General features: G+C 38.3%; 4 protein-coding genes and 1 long non-coding RNA gene across 5 annotated transcripts; 3 read left to right on the forward strand and 2 right to left on the reverse strand.

Annotated features, from left to right (window-relative positions):
* The first annotated feature begins 390 nt into the window (after window positions 1-390).
* LOC102610762 (ATP synthase subunit delta, chloroplastic) lies at window positions 391-1,420 on the forward strand. The gene has a single exon (XM_006473170.4). The coding sequence runs from the start codon at window positions 604-606 to the stop codon at window positions 1,303-1,305; it is 702 nt and encodes a 233-aa protein (XP_006473233.1). The 5' UTR covers window positions 391-603; the 3' UTR covers window positions 1,306-1,420.
* A 5,949-nt stretch (window positions 1,421-7,369) lies between these two features.
* Window positions 7,370-10,495, forward strand: LOC102611062 (uncharacterized). Its single transcript, XM_006473171.4, has 6 exons — window positions 7,370-7,691; window positions 7,889-8,021; window positions 8,171-8,274; window positions 8,753-8,924; window positions 9,030-9,170; window positions 9,242-10,495. The coding sequence occupies exons 1-6, from the start codon at window positions 7,642-7,644 to the stop codon at window positions 10,211-10,213; spliced, it is 1,572 nt and encodes a 523-aa protein (XP_006473234.2). The 5' UTR covers window positions 7,370-7,641; the 3' UTR covers window positions 10,214-10,495.
* A 643-nt stretch (window positions 10,496-11,138) lies between these two features.
* SERK (somatic embryogenesis receptor-like kinase) lies at window positions 11,139-15,935 on the reverse strand. Its single transcript, NM_001288871.1, is given in 11 exon segments — window positions 11,139-11,453; window positions 11,687-12,081; window positions 12,238-12,579; window positions 12,667-12,798; window positions 13,117-13,229; window positions 13,317-13,388; window positions 13,479-13,550; window positions 13,826-13,969; window positions 14,673-14,744; window positions 14,871-15,003; window positions 15,860-15,935. Coding segments are annotated over 11 exon segments (1,866 nt in total).
* Window positions 15,936-16,320: 385 nt separating this feature from the next.
* Window positions 16,321-18,377, forward strand: LOC127902659 (uncharacterized). Its single transcript, XR_008055089.1, has 2 exons — window positions 16,321-16,575; window positions 17,952-18,377. It is a non-coding gene; the product is annotated as an uncharacterized LOC127902659 (long non-coding RNA).
* Window positions 18,378-19,149: 772 nt separating this feature from the next.
* Window positions 19,150-21,420, reverse strand: LOC102623676 (protein FAR1-RELATED SEQUENCE 5-like). The gene is made up of 2 exons (XM_006487435.4): window positions 20,721-21,420; window positions 19,150-20,352 (listed from the first exon to the last, which is right to left on the reverse strand). Exon 2 carries the CDS (start codon window positions 20,339-20,341, stop codon window positions 19,223-19,225), a length of 1,119 nt encoding a protein of 372 aa, XP_006487498.2. The 5' UTR covers window positions 20,342-20,352; window positions 20,721-21,420; the 3' UTR covers window positions 19,150-19,222.
* Between the last annotated feature and the right edge of the window lie 520 nt (window positions 21,421-21,940).

The following is a 21,940-nucleotide window of genomic DNA, read 5'->3' on the forward strand; positions in this document are numbered from 1 at the left end:
ATGTACAATTAATTCAACATATCAAAACTCAATACAACTAAAACTCACAAAATAATAAATTTGTGTAGATACTAGAGCGAATTAAACTCTCCACCTAATGTTCTTTAAATCCTCGCCCAATGGATAATGTTAATCCATTAATAGATTATGTAATATTTATTTTATAACATATAATCTTACGCCATCTATGGACAACAAAATGACTCCGTCATTCCGAAAAAGGGCTTAGTTTATCGATAATAATATGACTCCATTTTTCCGAAAGAGTGTTTAAATTTTAAAAAAAAAAAAAAAAGGAAGGAGAAGTAAAATGGATTGCATATGTCTGACATGGCATCCACGTGTCAAATTTTGATGCACTCAAAATATAAGGTAGCCATCTCTAATCTCTTCCAATCACCCTTCAACCACACTGACGATAACCCCCTATCGCTCCACCGCCCATTCCTCTCAAAACCCCACATCTTCAGTCTTCACCTTCCACTCAATCCGTTCTTTGATTGACTCTCTCTCTCTCTGGCTCTTTCTCTGTGTGCAGCAGAAGCAGCAGCCTCAGCCTCAGCCGCTGCCTCAGCATCAGCATCAGCGTTCTCATCGCGAAAAATGGCGTCTCTTCAGCAAACCGCAACCCTCTCACTCCAATCAAACCTCTTCCCCTCCGGCCGGGCGGCCTCTCGAAACCCATTATCCGCCACCATCCCCTCCGGCCCACGCCGGCGCGGCGCCCACGGAATCAGAATGTCAGCCACAGTGGCGACCAGCTACGCCATCGCGCTGGTGGACTTGGCGAAAGCGAACAACACCCTCGAGTCCACGAGCGCCGACGTGGAAAAGATCGAGAAAATCTTCAGCGAGAAACAAATCCATGAGTTCTTCGTGAACCCCACCATCGATATCGAGAAGAAAAGAGAGATGGTGGACGAGATATGCAAGTCGTCGGCGCTGCAGCCGCTGACCGGGAATTTCTTGAACATACTGATCGACGCGAAGAGGGTGGACGTGGTGAAGGACATAGTGAAGGAGTTCGAGGAGGTGTATAATAAGATGACGAATACGGAGATGGCGGTGGTGAGCTCGGTGGTGAAGCTGGAGTCGGAGCATTTGGCTCAGATAGCGAAGCAAGTCCAGAAGTTGACTGGGGCCAAGAATGTGAGGATAAAGACCGTGATTGACCCGAGCTTGGTGGCGGGTTTTACGATCCGGTATGGGAAGTGGGGGTCTAAGTTGATTGATATGAGTGTCAAGAAACAGTTGGAGGAGATCGCTGCTCAGCTTGATTTGGGTGATGTCCAACTTGCTGTATGATATGATTTTTGAAGGAATTTTTTTTTTTTTTCGTTTTCTGAATTTGGTTTTGTATAATTTGATTGAAGTTTGTTTGTAAAACATTTTTATTTGTTAAGGAAGATTCAATCTTCAATTGTGAGGCACACACAATACTACAGTTTTTTGGTTGGGGCAAGCTTCGGGAATTGATTTCAGGTCTCCCAACGAATGCCTACTGTAGAAACTGAAGGGCACTTTAGCTTCTCAAACACCTGCAGTTTCTGCCCAAGATCCAAGATCAGATTCCTAGATGCTTTTCTATGGATGACTGGAGAAAGATTTAACTAATAACTTATTCAAAACAGAACAATCAATGGTTTAAGAATCAAAGAATCAAATCAAACTAACGAATAAAGAACAGAAGAGGTTTTTAACGTGGTTCAACTAAATCACTTAGCTTACATCCACGGAGGAACAAGACTTTAGGCTTTTATTGAATGAACTCAAGATTACAGAGAATTTACAGATTATATCTCATGGAAATTACATTTCCTATAAGGAAGGAGTAACCCCCCTTTTATACTTATGATTCGTAGCCAGCTATTTGCACCAGAATCAATTCCTTTCAGTTGCTGATAACCTCTTGGAAACTAATTCCAGATGCTCACGTGCAAGCCATGCTTCATCAACGACTTTAACAGCTTCTTTCATTAGAATCCGTTCACGTGCGAATCATGTGTTCCACTAACTTAAACGACAGTCATAGATACCGTTTTAGTTAGCTCTGTATTGAAACACCAAAACACACTCTTCTCAAGTCGTTTAAAAGCCACTGAATTGCTTTCACTGGTTACTTTACAAATCTCCACCTTGAAACAATTCATCCCTGTCAGTCTATCTCCTCAAATCCATGCAAGTTACAAACTGCATATTTCAGCTATGTCTAAGCAGGTCTTAAACTTAGCTGAGGAAACCACCTTTGTAAGCATATCAGCAGGATTGTTGCTGGTATGTATTTTTACCATCTTTACAACTCCTTTTGATATTACATTTCTTATGAAATGCAACTTAATGTCAATATGCTTGGTTTTCTCATGATGAGCTGGGTTTCTGCTCAAGTAAATGGCACTTGAGCTGTCACAGTGGATATCAACAACCTTCTGAGGTATTCCTAACTCACTGATTAAGCCTTTAAGCCATAAAGCCTCCTTGACAGCTTCTGAGGCTGCAGTACACTCAGCCTCTGTAGTTGATAAAGCCACTACATGTTGCAAGCTTGCTTTCCAGCTTATCAGACATCCATTCAACATGAACATGTATCCAATTTGTGACCTCCTTCTGTCCAGATCTCCAGCATAATCAGAGTCAATATAACCCCATAAACCAGCTTCATTTGTCTCTCGATTCTTTCCATACAACAACCCAAAATCCAAAGTTCCGTTCAGATATCTCAGCACCCATTTAGCTGCCTTCCAATGCTCTTTTCCAGGTGATGCCATGTACCTGCTTATCAAGCTCAGAGCATGTGAAATATCTGGTCTTGTGAGGACCATTGCATACATCATACACCCCACTGCATTGGCATAAGGTACTTTCGACATCTCTTGTTTTTCTTCCCTTGACGTTGGACACTGCTGGTTTGAGAGTTTGAAATGAGAGGCCAGGGGTGTTATCACTGGTTTACAGTTGTTCATTCCAAAGGTATTAAGTACTTTTTCCAAGTACTTCTTCTGAGACAAAAACATAGTTCTTTTCCTTCTCTCTCTTGTGATTTCCATTCCTAAAAGCTTCTTGGCATGACCGAGATCCTTCATATCAAACTCAGAGTTCAACATCTGTTTTAAAGCTTCAATTTCTTCCCTCACTTTACAAGCAATCAACATATCATCCACATACAGTAGCAAGTATATGTGATGATCTGAATCTATTTGCTTGTAGTATACACAACAATCAAAATTACACCTTATGAATCCATGTGAAACCATGAATTCATCAAACCTAAGATACCATTGTCTTGGGGACTGCTTCAAGCCATACAATGACTTCTTTAGCAAGCATACATGGTCAGGGTATTCAGAGCTTACAAAGCCTTCAGGTTGAGTCATTAAAATCTCCTCCTGTAGTCTCCCATGTAAGAAGACTGTTTTGACATCAAGTTGATCAAGCTCCATGTCATATACAGCTGTTAGAGCTAACAAAACTCTTATAAAAATATGTCTGACCACTGGAGAGAAGACTTCCTTAAAATCAACTCCTTCCTTCTGTGTATATCCTTTTGCTACTAACCTAGCTTTGAATCTTCTAGGCTCATCAGCTGTTAGCCCTTCTTTTACCTTGAAAATCCATTTGCACCCCACAATCCTTCTTTTCTCAGGTTTCTTAACCAATTCCCAGGTGTTGTTCTTGTACAGTGAGTCTATTTCATCTTCCATAGCCCTCTGCCACTCTGATTTATATGAACTCTTCATAGCCTCTCTGTAGCTTGTTGGTTCATCTACATCAACCTCATGTGATGCTGCCAGTGCATATGCAATGAAGTCTGCATAACCATATCTTTGGGGAGGTCTTATCTGTCTTCTCTCTCTATCTCTGACCAGGTGATAGTCTCTAAGTTGGGTTTGAGTGTGCTGTTGAGATTGTGGCTCAGTGTTTCCACTACTGTCATCTTCATCTTCGTCAGAATCTGCAGCTTCTTGTGATGATTTTAGATTTGGATGCTCCACCTCAAAATGTATACTCTTTGGAGTTTTAGTCTGAGGTTCAGTACCATTTTCTTGTAGCTTTTTCTTGAGCACAATTTCTTCATTAAAGATCACATCCTTGCTGATGATGCACCTTGGTGGGGATAGGTCAGTGCACCATAACTTGTAACCCTTTACACCCTCTGGATACCCTATAAACTTCCCTTTCAGAGCTCTTGGAGATAACTTCCCTCGCTTTAAATGTGCATAAGCATCACATCCAAAAGCCTTAAGCTCTATATAGTTACCAGGTTTTCCAAACCACATTTCTAATGGTGTTTTAAAGTCAATTGCAGCAGATGGGCTAAGGTTCACCAAAAAACAGGCAGTCAGTAAGGTTTCTGCCCATAGCCCTTTAGGAAGTTGGGACTGTATCATCATGCATCTGACTTTGTCCATTAAAGTCCTATTCATCCTTTCAGCTAGGCCATTTTGCTGTGGGGTTAACCTTACTGTTTTATGTCTTGCAATCCCCTCATTTGCCCAGAAACTGTCAAACTCTTGATTACAATACTCAAGGCCATTGTCTGTCCTTAGTTTTTTAACCATTTTCTCAGTTTGATTCTCTACCAGTGCTTTCCACTCTTTAAATTTCTCAAACACCTGATCTTTACTTTTCAGCACATACACCCACACTCTCCTAGAGTAGTCATCTATCATGGTCATAAAATATCTGTTTTCACCCAGGGATGGAACCTGAGAAGGTCCCCATAGGTCTGAATGTGTATATTGCAAGATCTCAAAGGTTTTATGTATAGATTTCTTGAAGCTATTCTTAGTAGATTTACCTAGGATGCATTCTTCACAGAACACTAGCTCCCCAATCTTATTATTCCCCAGAACACTCTGCTTATTAAGTTCTTTAAGACCTTTAATACTCATATGCCCAAGTCTTAAGTGCCATAGTGTAGTTTTATCTATGTCAGTGCTTTCAATGGCATTAGAGACCCCTGTTACAGACTCCCCATCTAAGACATAAACCCCATTCTTTCTAGTCCCTTTCATAACCAGTGTAGATCCATTAAGAATCTTCAACTCCCCTGATTCAAGCTTAATGCTACATCCCATTTGATCCATCATTCCTAAAGAAATCAAATTCCTTTTAAGTTCTGGAACATGTCTAACTTGTCTGATTTCTTTTATAGACCCATCATGCAGCTTAAGATGAATTTTACCAACCCCAATGACTTTACACACTGAATTATTACCCATCATTACTCTTCCTCCATCAAAGTCTTGATAATTAGAAAAATAACCCTTATATGGACTCATATGAAAGGTACAACCAGAGTCAAGAATCCACTTACCCTTTTGCATATCCTCAGTAGCAACACACACACCTGCTGACTCATAGTCATCTTCTTCTTCTGCTGTAGCTGCATTCCCAATTCTCTCCTTATTCTTATTCTTTAAATCTAGCCAATCCTTCTTGAAATGTCCTTCCTTATGGCAATGGAAACATTTCAGGTCCTTTGGCTTGGTCTTAGGTTTGGACTGCTTCTGATTCTTTGCTGCATTCTTATTCTTTTCAAACTTCCCATTTACTGTTAACCCAACTCCACTTTCCATACTCACAGACTTTTCTTGCAACCCTCTAGTATTTAAGGCTGCCTTTACCTCATCCAAGGACAATGTCTGCCTCCCATACATCAGGGCATCCACAAAATTAGAGTATGATTGTGGAAGTGAGCTTACCAAGAGCAGAGCTTTACTTTCATCGCTTAGGCTTTCATCGATGGTCTCCAGGGTGTCACACACTCTATTGAATTCATCGACATGATCATCAAGAGAGGATCCATCTGCCATATTTAGAGTAAACATCCTTTTCTTGATATGAAGTCTGTTGGCAAGAGACTTTGTCATATAGATGGTTTCCAGTTTTGCCCACAGATCAGCCACTGTCTTTTCTTTGGCAACTTCTCTAATAACAGAGTCTCTAAAACTCAAGATTATTGTGCTTTTTGCCCTTTTATCTATATCTGAAGTCTGTTGAGGTGTTAGTGATGATGAAGCTTCCATTCCCTCTTTCTTGGTGACTGGTTCTAAAGCATCTCCCAGTCCCTGAGTTATCAGTAGAGCCTCAATTTTTACTTTCCACATATTGAAGTCGTTCTTGCCTGTAAACTTCTCTAGATCAACCTTAGGGTGAGCCATACTAGAATCTGATTAAAGAAACCCTGCTCTGATACCAATTGTAGAACTGAAGGGCACTTTAGCTTCTCAAACACCTGCAGTTTCTGCCCAAGATCCAAGATCAGATTCCTAGATGCTTTTCTATGGATGACTTGAGAAAGATTTAACCAATAACTTATTCAAAACAGAACAATCAATGGTTTAAGAATCAAAGAATCAAATCAAACTAACGAATAAAGAACAGAAGAGGTTTTTAACGTGGTTCAACTAAATCACTTAGCTTACATCCACGGAGGAACAAGACTTTAGGCTTTTATTGAATGAACTCAAGATTACAGAGAATTTACAGATTATATCTCATGGAAATTACATTTCCTATAAGGAAGGAGTAACTCCCCTTTTATACTTATGATTCGTAGCCAGCTATCTGCACCAGAATCAGCTCCTTTCAATTGCTGATAACCTCCTGGAAACTAATTCCAGATGCTCACGTGCAAGCCATGCTTCATCAACGACTTTAACAGCTTCTTTCATTAGAATCCGTTCACGTGCGAATCATGTGTTCCACTAACTTAAACGACAGTCATAGATACCGTTTTAGTTAGCTCTGTATTGAAACACCAAAACACACTCTTCTCAAGTCGTTTAAAAGCCACTGAATTGCTTTCACTGGTTACTTTACACCTACTTTGATTGATACGTGGGGGAGAAAACCATAAATCCAAATTCATGGACAAAACAAAGGCCTAATGAAGCATTGGTGCTTTCAAGTAACAACAATATACCTGTAAACACAGTTTTTAGGTTAGGAGCTTAGAAATTTTAGGGGGGGGGGGTGGGGGGGGAATAATCTATATTTAAAGCTGAAATCTGAATACACATGCAATATATGCAGCTATCAACGTGGAGGAGGATGGATATAAGATATTCATATCCTGGTCTTGGTTGTAGTACGATTAGAGATGCAAAGATTGCGCGGCGATGATTGATAAGTGATGATGTCTGTATATCTCACCAAACACTTGGAGGTTATGGAGGATATAATTGAAAGAGAGACGCTCGGGATTGAAACATAAATGGTAACTTATTACACCTCAATGGGTTTTTCCAACCAAAAAAAAAAAAAAAAAGAGCAAATGCTTACGTAGCTTCTCGAGTGTTGGTTTTGGGGCCCACGAAGTGACGAAACCATACTAACCTGATAATAATAATAATAAACGAACAAGGAGGCCGAGCTTCGTCATCCGAAAATACGGCAAACACTAAAAAGAAAATGTTGGCTTCTTCTTGTCAAATTGTCGAAAGCAAGTTTCCTTAAACCATAAGCAAAAGAGAGACTCGCTGCTACGCGTCGTCGTATCGAGAATATAAAATTGTAGCAGTTGAATCCAATCCATTACGTATATAAACCTTCTTATCTCTTTGATATCTCTCCAGTCAAATCAAATTCAAGTAATATCAAAGGATAAAAAAGACTGCAGTTCTGATCTGATCTTTGATCATGTCGATGCTCGATTCTTTCTTCAACAAGGGCTTCAAAGGATCTAAATGGTATTTTCTTTTTATTTTCTTAATCCCCCCCCCCCCTCCTCCCTTTTTTCTTAATAAAAAAAATTTGGTTTTTTCTCAATTGTTTTTTTAAAAAAATTGTTACTTATTTTTCTATCTTAGCATCTTTTAGTTGCATGAAGTTGAATACTTATATATTTGATTATTTATTTATTGCTTGAATGTTGTCTAATTCGCAGCAAAACCCTTCTGAAATTGGCGATTCCGCGCATAAAGTTGCTTAGGAACAGAAGAGAGATTCAGATTAAGCAAATGCGCCGTGACATTGCCAAGCTCCTTGAGACTGGCCAAGAAGCCACAGCTCGCATTCGGGTTATATCACATGCCCTTTTCTGTCTTCTTTTCTTTCTTTTTTTTCCTAAATATGAAAGCTGTTTTCATGTTTAGAAATTTGGATAGATGTTTATACCGGTGGTGCTTATTCTTTATGGTCTCAAGAGATTGTTCTACAATTATTTCAGGTAGAGCATATAGTAAGGGAAGAAAATATGATGGCTGCTCAAGAGATCCTTGAGCTGTATTGCGAGCTTATTGTTGTCCGCCTTCCAATTATCGAAACACAAAGGTTATTATTTTCTACTGAATATCAGCTGCCTTTTGCTTTTACCATTAGATTTTGGCCCCTGGTAATTTATTTTCTTTCAGTAGTTGGTTTAGCTTCATTATATGGATCTCTTGGGTTAAGAAGGCGTATTGCATCAGATCTAATGAGTGAGATTTAAGGATATTAATTGTGGACAGCTTCCTTCATCAGCTTGGCTACACGACCTGACTGATTTGATTTTGGTGTGGTTTTTATTACACCAAGCTACTAGACTCTGTGCAGGGAATGCTGCTCTGATTACCATGTGCTTGGCATTGCTTGGTTCTTGAAATTCCTCTCGTGTGTAACATTGCTACTTGATTTGCTTAGTCCACATTGAAGAGTCACCAAATGCTTAATCCTGAAATTTTGTTGGCTATTAGAGTCTTTGAAGTTACTCACAGTTCATAACTGTAGCATTTTCCAGAAAATTAAATATTTAACTACTAACATTGTGCAGGGAATGCCCTCTTGACTTGAAAGAAGCAATATCTAGTGTGTGTTTCGCTGCGCCAAGATGTGCGGATCTTCCAGAGCTTCTGCAGGTACAGATGCTTTTTGCTTCCAAATACGGCAGGGAATTTGTAGCAGCTGCAACTGAGCTCATGCCGGATTGTGGTGTTAATCGTCAGGTCTTACAAATTGTTTCTTAGAGAATTTATTTTGAAGAGAACTGCTTATGATTGTTCCAATTTTTTTAATTCCTCATTACATTTGTTATGAAATTGTAACCGCAGTTAATAGAATTGCTCTCTGTTCGTGCACCTTCGGCTGATAAAAAACTGAAGCTTCTGAAAGAAATTGCTGAAGAGCATGAGTTAGACTGGGATCCAGCTGCCACTGAAACTGAGTACTTCAAACCACAAGAAGATCTATTGGTAAGAATATAATCAAATTTCTTTGGCTCTTGTGTCATCTTCCTGTCTCATGCATCCTCTATCTTTGTCAGAATGGCCCCACCCAGTTTGTCAGTGCGTCTAAGTTGCCCCTTCCCAAGGAAAAACACGATGAAACATTAAATTCTGCTCCTGATCAAGCCCAGAATAAAAACACGGATTCTGATGTAACAATTGAGATGCTAGCTTTTCCTGAAGTTCCTACCGCAGCATTAAAGCCAGGTATAAATTCTGACTCAGCTACAGCAACAAGTCCACGTATGCCAGCAGCCTCCCACCCTGCAGTTCAGGAATTATCACAACATGCTGAAACTACTGAAAATTTGCCGCACTTGGAACCTGAGGAACTGATGCAAGGAAAATCAGCAGCTAACAAGGATGAGATTCCTGATGAATCAGTTGGTGACGAGGAAGACAGACAGTTTGTCCCGTTCATTTCTCCCCCATCCCTAACTGCGTCATTTTCTGGAAGACAAAGTAGTCTACCGCCCACTATCTCAAAAACACAAAGTGAAACCAATGTGGATTTGCAAGATGTCTTGGCTGCTGCTCAGGCTGCTGCTGAAACTGCAGAACGTGCAGCAGCAGCAGCTCGCTCAGCAGCTAGTCTTGCACAGATGAGAATTTCTGGGTTAACCCAGAAGAAGAATGATGCAGTCTCGGAGAACCCATTTTATACTGATGGTTCCGATCAGTCTTGTACATCAGAAAATCAACATTTTGATCACAAAACCTCTTTGAATGATCCTGGTACCATTTCAAATTCCCTAGCCTTCCATCAAGTTCATGAACAACAGAGGGCATCAGAGTTACCCGATCTTCCTTCTTTCGACCACAAGGTGGTTTTTGATTCTTCTCCAAATGATCGCGTCTCTGATCAAGAACCTGTTCGACACCAGCCTCAGAGATTAACTTCGATGGATGATGACTCCCATTTCTCCTATCCAAATTTATTTTCATCACAGAACCCAAATCTTGGATCTGGCTCTGATTTGTTTACGGATAATTCGAGAGCCAACCATTAGCTCTGAGTTTGCTAGGCCTTTGCTGATCAGCTTTGAGTTCGCTAGCCCTTTGCTGATCTTCTGATCTTGTTTTCATGCTGGTGAGTTAAGTTTATGTTATTACAATACTTGACAAAGTGTGTTGATTTTCGTTGACTAGTGTAAAATGTTCACAAATATATAGCTAATTTACTTATGCTTCTTAAAGTTCTTTCTTCCTCAGGCAGGCTATATATTTTGAAGGTTATGTGATTGACGAAACCGTCATTATGTTGCTTCAAATAAAGGTCTTTTCTTTTATGATTTTGATTTTTTCTTTTTCAAATGAGGAATTTTTTTCTCTTTTATATGAGCTGGAAGGCTGGAACTAGTTTAAGACAAAATGTGTTGGAATAGTATCATTAATGGTAATAAAAACAACTTGGTTAACTTCAGGGGGAAAAAAAAAATTCTTCCTGCAAGTTTTCTGGAGCAACCATTGGATCAATCACTTTATTGGAGTTAATTATTCGGATATCAGTTGCGTCGGCACAAAATTCTACAAGATATAAATAACTGCAGCTAAAAGAATCATTTTCCAGGACGATGATGGTACATGGGAAATTCCATGACTGATATCCAGCAAAATCTACTAGAGTTTTTCCCATATCACCTAGCATGCTGGATTGAAAATTAGAATGGATGTATGAATATTGAATATAAGGTGTTGCCACAGCTCCATCTATTTAAAAACATCAAAAGTCTGTCAAACTGCGGCTGGGGATACAAATTGCACCATGACCAAATGATACATATGCACAAGTGTAATGAATACAATGCTGAAGGGCTTACAGAAATCAGGATATCATCGTTAAATTAAAAAAAGAAGAAAAATTATGATTAAAAAAAGGAATAAAAAAAAGTAGTAAATTTTCCTCTTTACTTATAGCTAATAGGAGTGACAGGGTCACCTTGGACCAGATAACTCAACGGCATGAAGATTTTCTGTTGAGTCAACTATCCAATCTGAATTAGGATGAGGGGCTAATTCTACTTCTTGGCGGAGAACTTCCACCTTTTGCCACTCATCCCACCGCTCTGCCAAGCCATCACCTTCAAGCATTCTAACAACTTCCGACATCTTGGGCCGGTCCATAGGGGAGCCTTGAGTGCAGAGCAACGCAACCTGGATAAGTTGCTCCACCTCAGCTTCCACATAATTGTTCTGGAGATCAGGGTCAACTAGCATTTCTAACTTCTTTTCCTTCAGAAGTCCTTTCACCTGAAATCATACTTATTGCATCAGAAGTCTCGAGTTTTATGGTTCTAACTTCTAGAGCATTTTCTGAACCAGGGCAAGAAAGATAATATGAGCAAAATGCTTCACCTGAAGATTTAACCATTTACATGCAAGAATGAACCTTTACATTCAAATGCAATTTACTTTAGCAGGAAAGGAAATGGCAGAAAAGAGCGAAATGAAGTAACGTATATAACAGTATAGTGAATGCATACCCAATCAAGCAGCATGACATCATCATCATTTGCAAGACGAGCAAGATCAAAGGCTCTCTGTCCAGTGATTAGCTCTAGAAGCATAATCCCATAACCAAAGACATCAGTTTTCTCTGAAGATTTTCCAGTAGAAAGGTATTCTGGAGCTATATGCCCAATGGTGCCACGGACTGCCGTAGTGACATGGGTATCCTTGTAGTCCATAAGTTTAGCCAACCCAAAGTCCCCAACAACAGCTTCAAACTCCTCATCCAACAAAATGTTAGCAGCTTTCACATCACGGTGAATGATCTTTGGATCACAATGATCATGCAAATACGAAAGACCCCTAGCGGACCCCAAAGCAATCCGTTTTCGAGTTGGCCAATCAAGAGGAAGTTGTGATGGGGGACGTTCTACAAGAAAGCATTAATAAAATTACAAGTGGATCTTTTTTCGATAATCACAGGATTTCACGTCATAAGTTGATGATAGAGTCCTAATTAGAGCAAAGAGCACATCAAAAGCAGTTAGAACCAATTCATAAATGATACCATGCTTCCAGGTTTTACCTCTTAAACAAGATGCGACACTTCCATTTGCCATATAGGGATAAACAAGCAGCCTTTCAGTTGGTGTCATACAGAAGCCACGCAAGCGAAGGAGATTACGATGTACAGCCATACTGATCATCTCTACTTCAGTCTGAAACTGCAGCTCCCCACCAGGAGTACGCTCTTCTTTCAATCTTTTTACAGCTACCAGTGAACCATCTGCCAGGCGTCCTTTGTAGACCTTACCGAACCCACCTCTACCCAGAATGTTTTTATTGCTAAAACTATCTGTTGCAACTTGTAATTCTCGCAGTGAAAATCTTTTAAGCTGCCCAAGATGAACTTCGGGATCCTCTTCAGCTGCAAGGAGACATATTAGTTGAAGATTTTATATTTTTATCCATCAAATGAATTAGAATACACGAAATTTTCAACATCATCACATACCAGGTACATCAAAGAAAAATTCTTGAGGTTTTCTCCGACGCCACCATGCAAATGCTATAGCAGGAGCAGCAAACAATAAGGCAGCACCAGCAGCCACGCCTCCAGCAATTGCTCCAGTAGCACTATTCCCACCTAAATTTGATGAATGGAACGAAAATGAAAACACTTGAGCAAAAATCCTCCCCAATAAGTATTGCCAATTACATTAAAAACCTTGAATGCATTTAAAAAACCATTTTTCAAAATCAGAGGTGAAATCTATTCAGTTCTACAACTATAAGATAGATTACTTCTCAATTGCATCGAGCGAGACACAAAATTAAATGGATGATTCACTTCAAGTTCGAGACTTACAGGCCTACAAGATCACTATCAGCGAAGAATAAGAATAAAACTGTCAAGCGCTGCCTAAAAGTGAAAAGTTCATAATAAAATTGAATATAAGATTACCTGGTGAAGAAATTGGGGGTGGTGGGATGAATGGAGGAGGAGGAGAAAATGGAGGAGATCCTGGGCAGGGGCGCCCGGTAACTGGCCCGCATAGATCCAAGTTGTTAGCAAAACTGCAAACAGAACAAGTTATTAAGCAGTCTTCAAATCAGTCAGTTAATAACTTAATATGAGCAAAGTTCAAATTACTAGCAAAAAACCTGATGGGAGTAAATAATGAGAAGGAGCCATTGTCTGGAACCACCCCAGAAAGCCGATTGTTTGATAGATCCCTATGTCCCATAATGCAATTAGAAACATTTCATTTTCAGAAATTGTAATGATGCCTCAAATAGAAAGGGAGAGAGCAAATAGACACTTACAATACTTGAAGAGAGGAGATATTAGTCAATGACATAGGAATTGGACCCGAGAGACTGTTGTTGTTAAGCCGGCTATTCTTGCACAAACATTTCAAGGAACCAAAAAGAGTTATCACTGATTAAAATGAAAGGGATTGAACTCTCATTTCTTAAATACCTTTCAAAACCCTGATTTAGATACTACAAATATTGAAGAATCTTTATACCTCATTTATTTATTTAATTGAAAATTCAATAACTAGAAAGGCATAAGGTTTTTGTCTTCGGTTAAAAATACAGATATTAATTTTGTTACAACACATGCACTAAATACATGAAAAAATACAAACACAGAGAAGTATGCTTACAGGAACCGCAATTTTGACAGTTTTCCCAATGTGTCTGGGATAGGACCAGTGAAACTGTTCAAGTAGAGATCCAAGCTCACCAAGCTAGTCAAATTCCCAAGGTCACTAGGAATTGGTCCAGTTATGTTATTGCTGTAGAGTTCCCTGTTACAAACAGCAAAGCTTAATGATTTGTGAAAGAAACAGTCCAAAGCAAGATAGGATGTCAGGTATAATATAATAAGGCTAGCATCTTGACAGTTGGAACTGACAAGGACAAAAAACAAGACGATTCTCACAAAAGCAACTTGGAAAACCAATGATTGATCCAAAACCATATTCCTTGGACAGATCAAAGGGAAATACACTCGTCTTCTGAAGAAATTTCTAGAAAAAGTATGAAGAACTTGCATAAGATGTTACATGCCCTATTTTCCAATTCTCCCAACAGCACACCAAAATGAATATTTTAAGAAAGGACACTGGAGGTTGAATAGCTTGATAGGAAGCTAACATCTTACTATGCAGTCCAAATTAATTCCTTCATCAATACCACCTAGTATATATCATGTTTATTTTGCTGGAGATGCAGGAAAATAGTTTTCATGTAGCAAACCCTACATGATCCAAGTCTAGCTAAACATATAGTGAGTAAACACTTCCTGTCAACTCATGACTGAAGCTTATACCTTCTTCCCAACTACTTAATCTATTTTTTTTTTTTTGGGCGCATAAAAAAGAATGTACAAAGTTGAGAAGAAGGAGTCTGTATGAACTCATATAAGAGAAAAACATATGATGTACTGGTATGCAATTATCTGAAAAGCAGAAATAGTGAGTAATTTCCAAATCATGAAGCATAACGTACAAATACTGCAAATTCTTGAGCAAGCCCAGCTGTGAAACTAGTTGACCGGACAAAGCCGCATTTCCAAGATCACTGAAAAATCACATAGAAAGAAACATGAAAAAACGTATATGTTGCAAAAAGAATAATATAACAAATTTAAAAAGTTAAAAAGTTTCATTGTAAGCATGCACTTGGAAGACATACAGGAGAACTTACACTCGTATAACACTATTATCATTATTGCAAGTAACATGAAACCATGTGCAGGGATTGACAAGGGTAGGATCCCAACTCTGCAGTACATTGTTAGGATCAATTAAGTTGGATCTCAAGCTATGCAAAGCATCACCTGTTCCAAGATAAGAGCCAATAGAATAAGTTACAACAGTCGGCCAAATCCAGACCTTAAGAATGCAATCTAATGCGCAAAATCCATACTCAAAATTCATTAAACAAACAGAATGTAGAGTTGCATGAAACTTTAAACAGGATACAAGTTTCGTAGGGATGACATTTTAGCCAATTATGGAAACTAATTCAAAGGCAAGCAGACAGGAACATGTTGACAATGCATTGAGCTAGATGGCAAAGTAAATATTATTTCACAACTAGTTAGATTTAAGGCTTCCACAGGCATAGCAGGACATGATTAAACTTGTGAGGAGTGTTTAAACAGCAGCAAACCTTTAACACGGTAAGCAAAGTCACAGTTTCACCCACTCAACACTCAATGTATTCCAAAGAACAGAACCATCCAACTGCTAAGGATATTCCAAGCACTTGAATAGAGGCCTTCATCAAAAAGTATTCTCCTTGGATACATTCTCTCAAGGACCCATAAAACCATAACTTTTTTTTTTTTTTTAATGAAAAGGAAACCTTTGAGACATAAATGAAGTACAAACCGCGAGACTATCTCTCTATTAAATTCAACCATATTATCATAAATTAACCAAATACAAAGAAACTCGAGAGGAAGATACAGGGAACAAAATAAAATTTAAAATAACCTCAACAGCAGTCGCAATGATAAAAATAAGCATACTCAGCTAAGCATTCCTATTTCTCACTACCCGAATAAAAACATCCCTTTCGCAGAAATCAAACAAAGATCAAAATCTCATTAAAAAAAAAAGGAAAAAAAAAGAGTAAAAACTTTAACCAGAACATAGAGATAATGGTTAGAGAAGCAGCAATAAGCAGACCTTCCATGTTAGCAGAAGCAAGCCATGATGAATGGACCACCAAGATCAAACACAAAGCCCAAACCTTAGTCTTCATTTTGAGCTTTTGTTACTCTGTCAATATCTTCAGATCCAAACAATAAACAAAGCCCCAACAACACACCATATCAGTATAACCCTAGCTCCAAAAATCCCACCAGACTCTTCACCATTACCTCCTAAAACCACATCACTTCAAATCTCGATCTCTCCCACCAAAAAATAAAATAAAAATAAATTCTCAAAAACAACTCCCTTTGTTATAATTATTTTACCACCTTCTGGGCTCTGGCAACAACAGAAACAAGAACAAAAACAAATAGGAAAATGAGATTCTTCCCACGTTAAGCACCACAATAAGCACCAAACGGTGCGTTTTGGACATACTATAAAATGAGCCAACTCACGTGTAATACACATAGCAATCCCAACACACGTGCAATCCATCTCACGCGACGCACAACTTTTCTCCATTTGCTCTCACAGAAATCTCACTGTTCTCAAACCTTCTGAGGGTGCTCGGCGTTGGTCTCTGGCCGTGGGTCTGCTGTCTCTCTTCCCTGTCGTCTCTATTCTCAAACTTTCTCGGCGGTGGTGCTTGGCATTTGTCTCTGGCCGTGGATCTCTCGTCGTTGGTCTCTCACCGTGGGTCTGCTTTCTCTCTTCTCTATCGTCTCTGCTGCTCTCAAATTGTGTAGGTAATGGCAAATTTCGTGAGTATTGCTTGTCATTGACTATTGTGAATTATTTATTTGTGTGTTACCGGACAAGGATGATTTTCTTTTGGAAGGGGTGAAATTGCAACTGTTCATAGTGATAGAGAGAGATTTAAGTTTGAAATTTGTTCTTTTATGTTTGAAGATGAGTAGAGAGTGATAGCATTATCCAAAAGCTAGTTTATTTCGATTATTCATCACATCAGTTAGTAAAGATTGTAAATGTGATTGCCTAGTTCCTCTCATGTTTGCTGGGTCATAATTGCAGGAAAAATAGCTTTAGTTTAGTTGGAAGGCCCTTTTGTTTTACATGACGGATGTGTGAAATTTTGCAGTGCCCTTGATTTAGATTTCCGTATTGACATGATTTCTAACAAATACAACAAGTTATAGGACTAAAAGATGAAAATATTGTATTGATATACTGGTAAGTAATAATTGCTAGATTATTAAGTATGCATACTCAAAGCTTTGAACTAAAGAAAAATTTCTTTCAGCCCTTTAAAACCCCTAGGTAATTCACTTACAGTAAGCACAGACAAAAACACTTCCAATCTCTAATTTTACCATATTAGAAATTTTTTCTCCACGTGTTGAAGTTAGTCATGCAAGTTGAAACCAATCTGTTTAAGCTTGGGGTTTTATGTCCTGAATCAAGGTTAAAAGTATTATAGCTTTAGCTATTCCTGAAGTGAATTTCTGTTAAAAAGCTATGCACGCATTAAGTTAGTGCGAGAGTCTGCTGAAGCATATGTCAGCTGTGTGTTTGGAGCTGAGTATTCTTCATTCCACATTTTGGGTTTTGGTTGACCTCCAGCATGACTCAACCCACTTGAGTTAAAAGCCGTAGAGTAACATTCTACCCATGATATTTGAGTTTATCAAGTCACCATATTTTAATACTTCTCTGGAAAACAAATATATATGTTAAATCAGGTAGGAAAAATAAAAAGTTAATTATGGAGTTGTAATAGTGCAACTAAGGTTTTGAAACATTAAGATCTTTAGCCATTATGTTACTATCCCGTAGTTATTTTTAAGTTACAAGAGATAATAAAAAATAACATCATATTTTAATTACTTACACTAATCCTGCAAGTGCTGATGGTCTAAAGTTACTTACACTAACCCCCAACTAGTCAACTCCATCAATTCACTTTCATTTCTAAGAACAGAGCCATGCCCCTTCTTCTCATTTGACCATATTTTTCTTCTTTTTGTTTTCTTTGTAGTTGAAATTAAATAATTTTATTTGAGCTGAATGAATGCAGTAAGATGTATTTCTTTTTTTGGGGGGGAGAAAAAAAATCAATAAGCTGGTTTTTAATATATTGGCTACCATTTTTTCTTTCTGGAAGGAATCTGGGTTGAAGTGTATATTGAACAGAATTTGTTCAATCATTATGTCTTCAAGCACAAACGAAATTCAAACACAACTGAAAGCTTGTGATAAATGCTGCAACAACAATAAGGTCTTGCGAACTTCACGAACAAAAGAAAATCCGAATCGTAGGTTTTGGAAGTGCAAAGGATGTGGGGCTTTTGAATGGGATGATGATTGGAAGAGCAGTGAATGTAATGATTTTAGAGGGATGGAAGATCGTATTATAAATCAGAATAAAATTGACATGTTGTTAGCAGAAGTCCGCAAGTTGGGCCATCAAATCGAATGCATATCTCTTAAATTTCAGTTGCTTGAGCAAGAATTTCAGCGAAGACAACAACCAAGTGTTCTTGTAACATACGTCCCGCAAATAATGATAACTCTTTTAATATGTATTATATTTAAGTTGTGTAATTAATTAATGTATTGTTAGTGCAATGACTTGTTGAACCAGTTTTTAAGATAACTTTGGTATTGATGGGGAAATGATATTCCTTTTTTTGCAAAAAATTTGTTGGTAGTCCATAACTCCTGTGTCATTTGCTTCTTTGAATCAATTAATTTTTCCTCTGTTGCAAAGCCAAATATAATCATTTATAATTATAATATTTTGACCAAATAAAAAGCAATAACATAATTCCTGCACTTCTGCACTTTAAAGAATTCCAAAATTCCAGTAGCATAACAATTTCTGCACTTTCCAGAATTCCAGTACAATAACAGAATTTCTGCACTTCTGCACTTTAAACAATTTCTGCACTTTCCAGTAGCATAATAATTTCTGCACTTCTGCACTTTAAATAATTCCAGAAGTCCAGTAACATAACAATTTCTGCACTTTCCAGAATTCCAGTACAATAACAGAATTTCTGCACTTCTGCACTTTAAACAATTTTTGCACTTTTCAGTAGCATAACAATTTATGCACTTCTGCACTTTAAATAATTCCAGAAGTCCAGTAACATAACAATTTCTGTACTTTCCAGAATTCCAGTACAATAACAGAATTTCTGCACTTCTGCACTTTAAACAATTTTTGCACTTTCCAGTAGCATAACAATTTATGCACTTCTGCACTTTAAATAATTCCAGAATTCCAGTAGCATAACAATTTTTGCACTTTAAAGAATAACAGAATTCCAGTAGCATAGAATACATCCAGAATTCCAGAATAACATAAAACAATTTCTGCACTTTAAAGAATATCAGAATTCCAGTAGCATAGAATTAAAAAATAACAGAATATCATTTATCCATCCACCATTCCAGTAGCACACAATTAAGGAATAACAGATTTGCAGCATCTCCCTCAATTCCAATCCAATAGCACATGACCAAATAACCCCCTAGCTTCTCTGGAACTTTCTTCATTATATGCCATAAACACCACCGATGTCGAGTATTGGGAAAGACATTCTGAATTGCAACTTTCATTGCCCTGTCTTGATCTGTAATGATTCCATTAGGAGCTGAATTAGACATGCAAGATAGCCATGTTCGAAATAACCACGTGAATGTCTCAATATCTTCGTGTGAAATCAATCCACACCCAAACAGAATAGAATGCCCATGATGATTAACTCCTACAAATGGAGCGAACGACATATCATACTTATTTGTAAGATACGTGGTGTCAAATGTAACAACGTCTCCAAACTCCTTGTACGCTTCCCTATTCCTTGGCTCGGCCCAAAAAACATTTTTTAATCGTCCCTCATCATACACTTGCATACTAAAGTAAAACCTATTATCTTCTACTTGCATTTTCATAAAATAGTTTTGAAGAGCAGCAGCATCCCCATCTCCAAGCCGCAATCTTCTTTCTTTTTGAACATGATTTCTACAATCTCTTTCTATGAATGTCACATTTTCATGACCACCAGCCTCAATAACAAGTGATTGATAATTCTTACATAATCTGATTCCTGCTCGATCATTTACATCAAGCCTTTTTTTTGCATATGTATTGAGGCTACGATTGCACCGAAAATACTTGGATTTGGTTGGAGTTAACAGCACATGGTTGTGTTCAAGATTTAAGCTTCGAATTGTCCACTTTCCATCATCCCCTAAACCAGCTCCCAATCTAGCATTGCAGCCTGTTTTTGCATTAGGTTGGGGTTTTAAAATATTCACAGATTTGCTTCTTGTTTCACCACTTCTCCCACAAGCAAAAGTCACATTTCTAAGAATCCCACCACTATCCTTTCTACTAGTTCTCCTCAAAATCGGAAACCCTTTTCTTTTACCGTACTCTTTGAAGTAAATAAACAAATCAACATCACTATCAAATGACATCCCAATTATTGGCTCATCGTTCTCCTCAAATTTCTCCAACTCTTCAACTTCGATGTCTTTTTCCATATTATTTATTTCTACAAAATTGAAATAATTCACATTGACAAAATGAAAGTAACAAAATACAAATAATTCAGCACAACCTCACACAACTAAACTAACTAGTGATGCAAATTGTGAACACAAATTTAATATATACCAGCAGAATTTGCAGCATACGAGATGCCTTTGATTGGAATTTAGTGATTTTTTATTTAATATATAACCCAATGTGCTTATTAATTTTCCAATGGATGCTGATTTAATATATAAAGATTATTGCGCAATTGATACCCTTAAGATTATTGCGCAATTGATTTAATATATAAAAATTTGACTTCACAATTGAATCTTCACACATTTGGAATTATTACAACCAAAATTGGGCATTAATTAAACCAATTACCTCCACTAATTGATTACGACGGCTACAACTATCTACAGGGCAGACAGAGAAAGAGAAACCCAACGAGATGCGCGAGAGAGATCCACGACGAGAGAAAGTCGAAGGAGAGAGCAGCGAGATGAGTGAGAGGCCGGATGAGAGAGACCCGCGGTGAGAGAGAGAGCCACAGCCGAAGACAGACCCAAGGCGAGAGAGAGAGACCCACGGTGAGAGAGAGAGCCACTGCCGAAGACAGACCCAAGGCGAGAGAGAGAGCCACAACCGAAGAGAGACCCACGCTCGAGAGAGAAAGAGAGAAAGAGAGAAAACTGAAAGACAGAGCAATCCCACGATGAAGAGCAGAGCTTGAAGATGGCAAAGAACTGGCTGCAATTGAACTCGTTGCTTGGTGTGAAATGCATGAGTGAGAGTGATGCGTGCGTGAGATGAGATGCGCGTGCAGTGTGTTTGCTTGTTCAAACAGTGCCCTTTTATATTACAAATAAAACGCACCGTTCGGGACTTACTGTGGTGCTTATTGTGGGCTGAATATCGGTGCTGAAACAAATAAAACTTTGCCTGGGTTTTTACTTTCTAAGAAGTAGCCACTAGCCAGTGTGTGTGTGAGAGAGAGAGAAAGAAGGATCTGGTTATCTATCTTTTTAACCTTTTTCCTTTTTTCTTTTTTGGATTATTTTAACTCAAACATTTCTTTTTGAGTGAAAGCGTGCAGTGAGTGACACAGAGAGAGAGAGAGAGAGAGAGAGAGGGGTGTGCCCGAACGGTGCTGCCCGCTGCCCGCACGCAGTCAAAACGTCTTCGCGCTCTATTGTGGAAAGTGACGTGACGGGGGTAAGCTAAGGTTTTTCAGTCAAAATTTCGTCTTTTGTGGGACCCATCTTATTGCCACGTCGGATTCGGTCCAAAAGGCCCCTTTTTTTTTTGCCCCCCCTCCCTATTAAGTCTTTGCTGATACCAAAATATTTTATAGAAATGGTCACTAATGTGTTTCTATTTTTAGATTCTATCATACGCATCCTTTGACACCGTTGGCTTGGCTATTATTAAGCCTGGTTATGAGGTTGAACAGGTGGGCTTTTGTCCAATGATTATAATTGAAAAACAATAAAGTAAAATGAATAAAGAAGACTCCTTTTTGACACTAACATTAGCCACTGACAGTTTAGATAAGTACTCGTCTAGGCGTATATATATATATATATATATATATATGCTTAAAA

Source organism: Citrus sinensis, chromosome 5, assembly GCF_022201045.2.
Source record: "Citrus sinensis cultivar Valencia sweet orange chromosome 5, DVS_A1.0, whole genome shotgun sequence".
Classification (NCBI taxonomy): Eukaryota; Viridiplantae; Streptophyta; class Magnoliopsida; order Sapindales; family Rutaceae; genus Citrus; species Citrus sinensis.

Coding starts and splice junctions, on each gene's coding strand:
- LOC102610762 (XM_006473170.4), top strand. CDS start 604: ATGGCGTCTCTTCAGCAAACCGCAACCCTCTCACTCCAATCAAACCTC.
- LOC102611062 (XM_006473171.4), top strand. CDS start 7,642: ATGTCGATGCTCGATTCTTTCTTCAACAAGGGCTTCAAAGGATCTAAA. Junction 8,022..8,170: donor AAGCCACAGCTCGCATTCGG/GTTATATCACAT, acceptor CAATTATTTCAG/GTAGAGCATATAGTAAGGGA. Junction 8,925..9,029: donor ATTGTGGTGTTAATCGTCAG/GTCTTACAAATT, acceptor TTGTAACCGCAG/TTAATAGAATTGCTCTCTGT.
- LOC102623676 (XM_006487435.4), bottom strand. CDS start 20,341: ATGGAAAAAGACATCGAAGTTGAAGAGTTGGAGAAATTTGAGGAGAAC.